The sequence below is a fragment of the Nicotiana tabacum genome, chromosome 10 (assembly GCF_000715075.1).
Source record: "Nicotiana tabacum cultivar K326 chromosome 10, ASM71507v2, whole genome shotgun sequence".
NCBI lineage: Eukaryota > Viridiplantae > Streptophyta > Magnoliopsida > Solanales > Solanaceae > Nicotiana > Nicotiana tabacum.
In genome coordinates, this window is record NC_134089.1 from 32,551,055 (window position 1) to 32,564,055 (window position 13,001).

A 13,001-nucleotide genomic window follows, 5' to 3' on the forward strand; every position below is an offset into this window, starting at 1 on the left:
CGACACCAAATAGTAGATAAGAAATAATATCTGCATAATTAATGTTTGCATTACCAACCTATGCATTACTAATACACCTTATTCTGCACTATTCTTATACACCCTACCAAACGACCCCTTAGCATATAATTTTTTACATAGCTTTTATCCGGTAGTACTCAGGGCGGCCCTTCCTTAAAGCAAGTAAATCAACCACTTTAGGCCTTATACTTTGTAGGGGCCTCATTTTTTATTACAACTAATAAACAACAACAACAACAACAACCTAGTATAATCCCACTTAGTGGGGTCTGAGGAGAGTAGTGTGTACGCAGACCTTACCCCTACCCTGGGGTAGAGAGGCTGTTTCCAAATAGACCCCCGACATCCTTCCCTCCAAGAACTTCCCACCTTGCTCTTGGGGAGACTCGAACTCACCTAATAATCTATGTATAAATTTTTTTTAAAAAAATTGTAAAGTGAAAAAGTTTGATTCTTTCTTTAACAAATATAGATAAGAAGGATTTGCAATTGCTATGATTTCTACCAAGGAAATTGCACTTGAAATGAATATCGAGCCTAAATTTCGTAAGAAATGTGTGATATATAGAAAGTAACAATTTGATGTGAATGTTGATAATAAAATCTCAAAATCTTTCGAACAGTCCTTTATAGTTGATTACTTTTATACATAATAGACAACTATTTTTTCATTTCAAAATAGATTTGAACAATTCAAAACATATGAAAATATTTTTGGTTTCCTACTTAGCGGTAAAGAATAAGATCACTAGATTTGAAAATTTAAAAAAATATTGCCTTAATCTTGAATGATTCTTAAAGCATAATAATCAATACGAATTTAATGGTTTAAATTATTTTTTGAATTAAAAGTATTAAGAAAAATTATATAATTAGAAGATAGCAGTTTAATTGATATACTTAATAAAATAAAAAGATTTAATTCTTTTTCAAATGATTAAATTGCTTATGGAATAATGTTAATAACTTATATTACCATTGCTTCGGCGGAAAAAATTTTCAAAATTAAAATTGATAAAAGCTTACCTAAAATGTTACAAGAAAGGTTAAATGGATGGTCAATTGAGAAATACTTATTAAGAGTTATTGATTATAAGAAAATTATTAACAACTTTGTATCTATCTAAAAAAATAGACTTCAAATAAATAATAATAAAACTTTTAATAATTAAAGCCCCTCGTAAAGTTTGGCTTTAGGCCACAAAATTCGTCGAGCCGCTCCTAGTAGTACTAGACTACTAGCTAATTCGGGAAGGTAAAGTGAAATCATAAAACCAGAAGTACTACTCCCTCCGTTACAATTTAGATGAGGTAGTTTGACTCGGCATGGAGTTTAAGAGAAAATAAGAAGACTTTTGAAACTTGTGGTCTTAAAAGTTTAATGGGTAAAATCTTTGTGGGGCCATGACATTTGTGTTATTATAAAAATTTCTTATTATGAATAAAATTGGTAAAATAAAAAGTTTATAGAATTATTTTCAATTATAAAAATATATTATTCTTTTTAAAATAAATTAATAAGAAAAATGTGTCATTTAAATTGAAACAGATGGATTATAGTGTGCAAATTTGGTACACAAACCGCTCACGTTTCTTACAATAGGCTAAAATAGAAAATTAATGCGCAACTAAAGACTTGTAGCCAGTAACTAACATGCAGCAATGTGATTCAATCAATCAGAGATTTCAAAATCCTAATATTTGGTTCTATTAATTTACTGTATGTAAAAAAAAAATAACTTATTTACCGCATTTCTGTTGGTGTTTGTGTGGACGGTCTCAGTGGCGGATTCACCCTTTAGGATGGGGTGATATGACACCTGCTAGATTGGTAAAATTATCATATATTTTATGTAGAAAGTTTTTTAAATTAGGTTAAATATTTGATCCTGTCACTCCTAGCCGCAAACTAAACAAATGTGTCATAGCTGATAAACCTTTTTTGAAAACTTTTCTCATATGTAAAATTCAAGTTCGAATTTATCTTGAACCTTGTCTTACTTTCCCTTTTTTATATGCTTTTTATTTCCTTTGTCCCAGCCATTTTCTTTTTGGCTATCTCCCAATTTCCTATTTGTTGTTCATTATTTTTTTTAATATTTTTTCTTTCTATTCTATTATTTTATCTGTTGATCTTTAGCAAGCACGCTAAAATAAGAGCCACCAAAATTTAAAAATTCCATAAAATAATCATTTCTCTCAAATCTTTTAGTTTTTTTCTTTCAAAATTAAAAAAAATTGGGTCTTGATCGGAATTTTGGATTAAGATGAAATCTAATTTTTATAATTTCTTCTTTAATATAAAATGAATTTTTTGCTATTATGATTCTTAAATACAATTTATCTCTTTACTATTAAATTATGATGAATATTTCGGAAGTATTTTCTAGAAAAATATGATATTTATGATTTTAATTCTGCATTTACTAATGAGTATAATTTATCTATTGATTTTTTTTTCTTATTCTGATTGGTGGAATTCCCTTATGAAGATGTTATTTTACTTGTACAAATTTATTTTTAGCATACAAAAAAAGATGTAGTTCCTTACTGAAAAGATTGGTTTTGCTTTTGTTGTTAATAATAAAGGTATGATTCCTTCTTTAAAATACGATTACATTTGCTTCTTGATATCTGAGATATAATTTTCATACGAAAACAATAACATACCCAGTGAAATTCCAGAAGTAGGATCTGAGAAAAAGATGTAATTTTCGTATTTGCAAATAAAAAATGCCTATTAAATTGCTGAAATAAACTAACAAAATGGATCGAACAAATGTTTCAAACAAACTCTATATTAGTTATTATAAGATATATATTAAAGAAAATTATGATACCTGCTGATAATATGTGAATTTAACTATAATTATGCCCTAAATAATCATTGTCTTGTATAGTTTGGATGATAAAAGTGATAACAAAATGCTCTTATTAGTGTTTTTCATGCTTTGCAGGTTATATATGACCAGAGAAGGCTATGGAGTACTTTTGGGATCAAATATGGAGAAAAAGAGGCCGATCATAAAATTTCGTCAAGTAAACCACGCGAAACAGCTCAAGTCAGAACCGAAAGAGGATTGTCGCGATTCCACCGCGACCGCGGCAGAACCGCGGCAGAAGAGGGATGTAGACAAAGTGAGAATCAAAGAGCATGTTTGGCCGCGGTTTGACCGCGACCGCGGCAGAACCGCGTCGGAGGCGGAGAATTTCAGGGACTAAAGTGCAAAATACGGGATTTTTAGCCCAAAACCCTATTTTAAACACTAGACTCCGCCCAAGAGAGACATGTATTGTTTTAGAGAGTATTTTGGCAAGAAGAACAATTGTGAGAGATCACCCAAAACATCTTTCTTCTTTTCTTTATTTTTCTTGCAAGTTTTATGATGAATATTGTTTTAGTTTGTTTACCCATAGTTATGAGTAGCTAAATCCTGTGTCTAAGGTTTTGATGGAACCTATTGGGGGATGAACTTCTTGTTTATGTGAATACAAATTACTAGTCTCAATCTTTATTTGTTCAACTTTGTGTATGTTGTAGTTAATTGACAGGATCCTCAATTAGCTGTGCCTATTTAGTGTGCATAACTCGGGAGAGAGTGCATATTTAGGTTATTATTGAACAACACCACTCCCAAAGTATAAGAGGGATCTATAACTGCGGGTTTAAAGGCGGGATTAGGGATAACGAAGCCTTGAGTGCAATCTAAAGTGAACCGTGTTAATTAGAGCTAGCTAGTGTACCTCGGGAGAGTGCATTAAGTATATTACTGTGATTACTCGGGAGAGATTTACGGTAAAATGAACAATCATGGTTGATAGAGAGGTGTTGGTCAATTTGTATGAAGCATAAACATAAGGGATTCCATCAATGGGGGAAGTCATTACCTTAACATTTTCTCATTATTGTTTACAACCTTAGCATCCTTAGTTTACAGCTGCTTATTTACTTGCAATTTTAGTTATTAAAGACACCATCAACTGCGATTCAAACGTTTGGGGAAATTGGTTTTCAAGAGTTTAGTGGGTCTAAAGATAGTGATTGATAGGTTAACTCTCTGTGGATTCGACTCTGGGCAGAATACTCAGGTTATATTTACAATATCCGCAGAATCCTTTTTATAAGACATAGTTGGGATTGATCACCTGCCACCTTTAAATTCTAAATATACCTCTATGTGGTCTAGAGTCGAAAAGACTGCTAATTTATTCACGTCTTATTGTCAGAGTTCACCAGACCAATTTCATTGTGCTTAGTTTTTTTATTGAGGAAGAATATGAGTGTTCATATTGGCAGAAGAAAAACGAAGCAGCACTGGTTTTGTCTTAAATTGCAACCTTTAGGCTAAAATTTAAATATTTTAAAGAAATTGGCTAAAGTCTAAATAAGGGTGTTAAAAGCGGCTACTGATCATTTCTACAATATTGTGAAATGAGAGTCCTCTCAAACCTTTTGGGCTCAAAAAATGGGGGAAGTGCACGGTAAGCCATTAATTAGAAATATCTTTACTTTTTAGCCCCTATTTAAAATGTATTTATTCTTTAGTCATTGCAAAATAAATTTTTATTTGCCTGGACGAAAATATCCATGTGCTAAACATGGGTGTTGTGTAAATATTAAGGACATAATATCCTTAACTTCATAAATAATGTGTAAATATTAAGAACAAAATGTCTTGTATTTGCACCTTCCATTGTTAAACTTTAGGAGATCATGTCCTTAACTTCATATGTGTAGTGTAAATGTTAAGGATATAGTGTCCTTAACTTCATGTGTGCAGTGTAAATATTAAGGACATAATGTCCTTAACTTTATGAGTATTGTATAATATTAAGGACATGGTGTCCTTAACTTCATGAATGTTGTGTAAATATTAAGGACAAAGTGTCATGTATTTGCATCTTCCGTTGTTATAACTTTAGGACATCATGTCCTTAACTTCATATGTGCAGTGTAAATATTAAAGACATGGCGTCCTTAATTTCATGTGTGTTGTGTAAATGTTAAGGACACCATGTCCTTAATATTTATACAACACTCATGAAGAAAGGATAAAAACGTCTTTTCGTATTAATTTTAATAGAGTAGTGGCTATTTTTGCTCAATATTAAAAAACTGAATAAAAACTAATACCATATTAAAAAGTGGCTATCCCACGCTATTTCTACCAAAAAATGTCAGTCAGATCTAATTATCTAATATGTGTCATACAATTGCACCAGTTGTTTCTATAAGGGATTGGTCTTTAAATATTTTTTATATTTTTATTTTGTTGCACAGATATGCTTCTTCTTCATCAAAATATCAGTCTTCAATACTATAAACTTAAAATTTTTGTTTGGGGGGTGAAAAGTAGAAGTTAATAATTGATTATTTTTTAAATTATTTTAATATTGATAATTTATACTTAACTTTTTAGTTCAAACACTAATTTAGTGATTTGCTTTAAAATTTTCAAAAATCCATTGACCCTTAGTACTAAAGAAGATAAAGTGGATCTTTTTGATATGGTGTTATCTAACTAAATTGGTGATTGGAGATCTTTTGTGTTGGTATTTTGAGGTGTTATTTCAAATTTAAAATCACTTGTAGCAGATTATAAGATGATTTTATTGAAACTGAATTAGTAATTTTGAGGAACACTAGTTGAAATACCAATCGAGTAGACTTTGATGAACAATTTAACAAATAAGTGGATTGCATATTATAAAATGTAATACCAATCTGGTAGAGTTTGGTGAAATTGAACAAGCACAAAATCATATCAATCTTGTAGCGTTTGTGAGCAATTTAATAAATAGGTCGAATGCAGATGACACAAAGTCATGACAATATGATATAGTTTGGTTAACAATAGAACAATCACAAAGTCATACCAGCTGGCTGAAGTTTGTGAACAATTAAAAATATAGGTAGAGTAAATATAACATAAAACGTACCAATTCAATAGAGAAATCCCTGACAAACAATAAATATGTGAGTCCGGAGATCATTTTTTAAATATATTTAAAAACATGGGGAATATTTAAATATCAACCCTTTATAGTGCCACCCAATATGAAGGGAATCTTATAAAAAATGTCGTAAACAAGTTATAACTTACCAACCTCTAGTCATTAGCCATATAGTTATTAAAATTAGCCAACCACATATAAAAATTGAAAAACCAAATAAATAAGGTTCTTTCTCTTCAAGAATCACACACAAAGATCTCCTTTCTATATTTTCATGTGTGATGAGGTAACTAACAAGGTGATGAAATACAATATATATATATATATATATATATATATATATATATATATATATATATATATATATATATATATATATCACGAGAGGCAGCATCACGACCGGGTTGGGATTTTGGGTCATGACAAGTTGGTATCAGAGCCTAGGTTACTAGGTCTCGCGAGTCATGAGCTGGTTTAGTAGAGTCTCGCGGATCGGTACGGAGACGTCTGTACTTATCCTCGGGAGGCTGCAGAACCTTTAGGAAAAACTTCATATTCTTGAATTCTTAATCGTGCCTCCTTGATTCAGCTTGACAAAGTAACTTTTACAGTTCCTTCCACATATTCGTATGCGCGAACGAATGCCCAGTATTAGATGTGCCTTGATGGCTTGTAATTCCCCCATCGATGGGCGAGGTGTAATCTCTGTGAGTTTGATGTTAGGCCAGCCGGGAGGACTTGAGGCCGGATCATTGCCTATGGCTTGAGCACCGAGGTGCTGATTGTGTGAGTAATGATTTTAAATGATGCACTGAGGGTTTGAAAACCCGGATTGCACAACATACTGCTATGTTGAGATGAGACACGCGTTGTATGACGAGCGCGAGGTCATTTACTATTGGGGATTGTGACTTGGTCCATCCCAGTTGATATTTTTACCGCGTAATTGATAAAGATTTATTATTTTTCACTATGATTGGGGCTTATTGCCATATTTGAGCTTCGTGCCAATTATCTGAAATCTTTTGTGAATTTACATCACTATTTTCCTCACGAATTAAAATATTATTTGAACTCAGTCCAATTGAATTATATTATTTTGTGAACTCAGCTACATTTATACTCAACTCGAGATTTAATGATATTTATAATGCTGTTGAGCTGAGCACTATTATTTTACTGATGCCCAAGAGGCTTATGATTATTTTCTGGACCGATTAAGGCCGAGGGCCATACGTGAGGATATGTTGAGTGATGTGAGGAGTCTTTCAAGCCTCGAGTGTTATGTGAGGAGGCTTTCAAGCCTCGAGCATATAGACGAGTCAATATAAAAATAAATTGACGAAGATTGATGGTGATTTGGACTGATTTGGTGTCAAAATTCATAGTTAAAATCGAGTTCAAAAAATTCTTGTGCACACATGTATCACGCACACAAATATATATATGAATATACATGTGATACATATTTGATACAAATATGATACATATGTATACATAAATAATACACAGTGTGATACACACATCATTTGTTTATGTTCATCTTCTACTTCGAATTTTCAATTCAAACCACCTCAAAACTCCACGAAATTATCCTAAAACTGAGATTCAAACTCCTTAAAATGTACTCAGTTTATTCTAATAACACTCACTTAAAAAAAGATCTTTTTTTGGTACAAATAGCTAATTGGTTAATATCAATAATATTTGGCTAATATTTGTAGTAATATTTCATAAATTGACCAACTTTTGAAATATGCCTGTGAATACCTTGTTATCCGAAACTAGGCCAAAATCTAAATTGCTTTTCAAGACGGTCAAACGTAAAGGCCCATAAATAACTAAACTTCAAAGGGGGTTTGTTGATTTTCCTTCACTGTAAATTTCAACTTTCAGCAATCAGCACAGAACTAAGGGACGAACACCTCTTTTCTCCGGTAATCTTCCAATAACATAAGACACGCACACAGAGTTATACACAATGGTAATACATATATTCTTTGTTTTCTTCTGAATTTTGTTTCTCGTTCTGATAGTTGGGATTCAAATATTACTTAAATTTGGTGGCGTAATAGTCCATTCATCAGCATTATTTATCTCAGAAATTTATGCATTTATTACAGTTTAATTTAATTGGAATTCAGAATCGAATTTGAAATACCTAGTACTTGCTCAAAGTCGGGAAAGTAGAAATTTTGCTATTTTAGGGTTTATATGTTGTTTTTGTGATGTAGATTTGGCAGCAGAAGCCCTTTTTTTAACTGATGCATTAGGGGTTTCCATGAAATCCTTAAAAATTTCTTTCAATTAGAGCCTGAGGTTAGAATTGATATGGGTACTAGTTAGAAAGCTTGTTAATCATTAGTATTTTCTGGACAACTATTGTTTCTTATAACTTATTCATTTATTTGCTTATATTTGGACCATTGCTTCATCACACCTGCATACAAGAAGTATGCCAAAATGTAGAAAACTTTACAAAAGATATGATAGTTACCCAATCTTCTATAAAAATAGGAATCTCGTGGGTGCCCCAAAAATCAATACGGGATAACTGGCTACTCCTCAAATGTACAAAATCAATTTCTACTCCTTCAAAAGCTCTCCCTCCGAACTGTCTGCATATTGCTAGAGGAGCCACATCCCAAACCATGCGTCTTCTTTTCCAACTTCTGGTGACCAACTGAAAATAGCTTCCTTTACCGTGCATGACATCACCCATTGAAGACCAAACCATCCCAGGATCTCCTATGCAGTATTTTGTTTGTATAGCCTCCACAAATGTGAAGCAGCCCTGCAATGTAAAAGAAGATGATCCACGTCCTCACCCGAGTTTTTGCACATGAAACACCAACTGACATATGTAATCTTTCTCTTCCTCAGATTATTTGCCGTCAAGATCTCCCACTCATGGCTAGCAAGTGAAAAAGCACACCTTTCTCGATACCCGAAAGATCCATACCTAGAGTGTGGGAAAGCTGACACCTCCCTTACTAGAAGCTTCTCATAGTAGGACTTCACAAAAAATGCACCACTGTTTCACGCGCTCCATCTCCATGCATCACAATTATCCTGTGTAGTATTTCGTTTGTGAAGCAATTCCACAAACCCTTGAAATTCTGTAACCCTTCTTGATCTTTTTCGTGGTATCATGCCATGCTTATCTTCTTTGTATTTTCCAATTTTATCTTTGTCCTTGGAGGGATATTGATTTGATATAAGGTGATATTCACAATTGAATTTTATGGTAATAATTTTTTTTATTAATTCCCTGCAGAGATACCATTGATTTGTTATTTGAGTTGAAGAAGTTATACTGGTTTAGTGGGTCTGACGAGGAGGGTGGGGAGCAGAATACTTCGAAAAGATGCTTCAGATCAGGCTAAGCAAACCAGCCAGTGAGAGTGGTGGAGGTGCTAAGTCTTTGCCTTCGGACAGTATTACAGTTGCTTGTCCTGATCACCTTGTTTTAGCTGATCTTCCTGTAGCCAAGAGCCTTGGTTCAGCAAATGCTGCTTCTCTGCTCAAGACTGTTGGCCGCCGGTCCCGTCGCCAGCTTGGTGAACGAGTACATTTTTGTGTCCGTTGTGACTTTCCAATTGCTATTTATGGACGTCTGGTGAGTATAGAATGTTCAGCTTTTTTTTTTTTTTTTTGCCTACTCCATTGTTGTTATAGTGGTCCTTGAGTCCTCTGTCCCTGAGGTGCAACGTGTTTGTCAATCAATGCTATTCCTACTGTTACTGCTCAATATCAATTGTTTCCACCAACAAATGAGGGACTAAAACTAGGGTACTGCTACTTAGTACTACCTTTTTTTTTGATAACCAAGAAATCTCTAAGGGCAAGCATCACATGGTTCGGAACTCAGTGGATCATGGGCCCACCTATTTTGACCAACAAAAAGGAATTACGTGGTCATATTTTTGGTGCCAACTTCAGTTGCTATTATAGGGCCTCTTAAATTGACCACTACTTGATATCAGTCTCACACCATCACTTGGTTGAGAAAATATTTTCCCTTGTAAATCCTCTAGCACAATATCTTTTACATGATCCCAAGAACTCAAGGGGCACCAAAGATGAATTTTGAATTTTCAACTCTATTTAAATTAATCCCCCTTCAAGAAAAACAGATTGTCTGTCATATGTTGTAGAACTTATTTTTGTTTCAAAGGTTATGCATTTATTGAATAACTTATACTCTTTCATACACTAACTGGTTAATGCATTTCCTATTGTCTTGTTGTGTCAAATATGGCAGTCTGGCAGAGCTTGTTTTTGCTACTACGGAACGGTTGTATGCCGTACACTAACTGGGTTATGATTTAAAAGCTAGTGTTGACATATGATGAATGACATTATCAATGTTATGGAAGGATTAAAAACAATATCAATGTTATGCATTTATATTTACTTTTCACAACTATATTTTTAAGTAAAATGACCTTTACTATCTTCTTTTGCAGAGCCCATGTGAACATGCCTTCTGCTTAGATTGTGCCAGGAGTGATTCTCTCTGCTACCTGTAAGCTGTATATCCTGTTTCTCTCGCTTGTAAGAGTAAATTCTATTAAGTCTTCAGGATATAAAATTATGAAACCGTACGTCTCATATGAATTTGGACCACATTGAAACTGGCAAGTTGAAAGAGGAGGGCATACAATATAGTGATTTATAGGGATTCCGCTGCTGGTAGAAGCATGTGGTAGTATAAGGTGTATGTTTGAGCTCTTGGCCGTTCTATATAAACCTGGTTTCACATCAAATTTGTCAAGTGAATTTTCAGTATCGTGTCTCTTTTGTTTTTTTTGTTCCCCTGTGTTTTAGACTAGTGCATTGACATCTTGGCTTTTTTTGTCTAATCCAATGTCAACTTGAGCTAGTTGTCGGAATGAAATTTTATTAGAAATTATTCTTTTCGAAGTTAGATAAATGTTGCTCCTAACCCTCAGGGGTTGGCCTAGTGGCAATTGACTTGAGCCTTGGGGTTTGCTCCCTTTCAAGGTCTCAAGTTCGAAATCCACTGGGTGCAAACAATTTCTGAGGGCCATCGGACTGGGTAAAACCTGAATTAACCGTGGTGCACTCGCCGGAAACTCCTTGCTGTGGGCCTGTGCACCCCCGGGATTAGTCGGGCTCTTAGAGACTCGGACACCCGGTGCAAATAAATAAAAAATAAAAAAATAAATGTTGCTCCTATTAAGAGCTTCATCAGACCTTGTTATGGCAAATGGTTGATTTTAACTCTGACTGGGCCTTCCTTTCTCAACGAAGTAGATTATTTAAAAAACTTGAGATCTCATCGAAGCGGATTTGAAATTGTCGTGATAAGCATCACCCAGAGAATGTCATGCGTCCCCTATTAAACTCTAATTGCTACTGAACTATTTGAGAGGAAACTGGGTTGGTTAGTTTAGCATGATTTCCTGTTCCAAACTTGTTTCGTCAATCTAATGAGTATGAAATGAACTACTTAATCTTTTTCTTTCTCGGATTCAGCTGCGATGAACGCATTCAGAAGATTCAGACAATTAAATTGATGGAAGGGATCTTCATCTGTGCAGCTCCGCATTGTCTCAAGTCCTTTCTGAAGAAGACTGAATTTGAATCTCATATTCATGAGAATCACGGTGATCTCCTTCATCAAACTGCAGAAAAAGATGGAAATGTTTCGGAGTCTGCCAGTGCTAGAAAACCTGCAGCCTCTGATTCTACAGTGCAAGCACCGCCTAGGCCCCTATTTTCTCCTAGTTCAGGTTCCCAGGTACATGATCGTGAAGACAAATCTCATCATTCTCAAACTAGAGACCAACAGCCTCCTAGGCTTGTCATGCAACCAAAGCCAACACCACCTTTCGCTGGGTCAATCCAAAATCATCCATTAGAGCAACAGTCTGATAGTAATCCTCCTCCGGGCTTTGAAAGGCCCGGCAGCCAGAACCGGTTTCCCCAACAAGGTTTTGACACACAGGGCGCATTGCGGCCAGAGCCAGGTCAGTTTCCAGACAAGCAACAAGGGATTATAGGGGGTTCCCCTTTCCCTGAATATCCTATGCACATGTCCCAACCTCATGGCTTTGCAGTGCCTATGAGTTCGAATCCAGTTTTGGCTCCTCAATTTGGTTATCCTCAGTTTGCACCCGATGGAGCTCAACCATTTTATGGTGCCCCGTTTGAGATGCCTAGGCCAGACTCAACTCCTGAAATGGGATCAGAACAAGGGTCTTTGCTAGGTTTTCCACCCGGCGCTGCAGGAAGTATGAATTTTGCAGAAAATTACCCTCGGCCATGGAATATGGGGCAGCAGGTTGGGCCTTTTGAGCGCTCTGCAGTTCAACCTCCTGGGGATGGTTTTGTAAATGCCGCTGATCCTCAAGGAAGACCCGTATTTTTCCAAGGAGACTATGGAAGGAATGCCGGTATAATGCCCTCAAACCTGCCACCTCCACCTTCAGCCAACCGAGGATCGGAAGGTGGACAGAGTGGAAATTCAATGGACAACAGAGATAGCAAGGGTATATTGATGCCACAACATATGGCCCTTCCGCCACCCCCTCCTTTACCACATCCCATGTCACAACTTCAAAGAGGAGGCAGGCACTACTCTGATGCTAGTCATGATGGACAGGGCTTTGGTTGGCAACACGAGAAGCGTGATAGTTATGGAAGCAGCCAGGACTAGTGATGTTCTTATTGTTCCTTTGTCGTTCTGTTTGTAAGAACAGTGCTCATTTTGTTTGCCTACACTGTATGTTATTGTCCGAACTGTTAACATCGTTTTACTAAAGCCAAAAGGCTGAGTTCCTTGATACTTACCCAACATGAATCACATTCTGCTTCAGTAAGATACTCAAGATTCTGCTGCTTCTAAATTGAGGCAGGCATTACATGAGAATTAAATCATGTTTTCTTAAACATCCGGCATTTGCATAATTTAATTTCCTTTCTGTTACTGAATTACCATGTAAAATACAACAATTGTGATTTAAGCAAGCAGCAATTACACCTTAATTGCTTTGTTG

General features: G+C 35.1%; 1 protein-coding gene across 1 annotated transcript; it reads left to right on the forward strand.

Annotated features, from left to right (window-relative positions):
• Positions 1–7,819: 7,819 nt before the first annotated feature.
• On the forward strand, positions 7,820–12,791 carry LOC107805152 (E3 ubiquitin-protein ligase HAKAI homolog). Its single transcript, XM_016629145.2, has 4 exons — positions 7,820–7,960; positions 9,254–9,595; positions 10,446–10,504; positions 11,479–12,791. The coding sequence occupies exons 2-4, from the start codon at positions 9,344–9,346 to the stop codon at positions 12,659–12,661; spliced, it is 1,494 nt and encodes a 497-aa protein (XP_016484631.2). The 5' UTR covers positions 7,820–7,960; positions 9,254–9,343; the 3' UTR covers positions 12,662–12,791.
• The last annotated feature ends 210 nt before the right edge of the window (positions 12,792–13,001 follow it).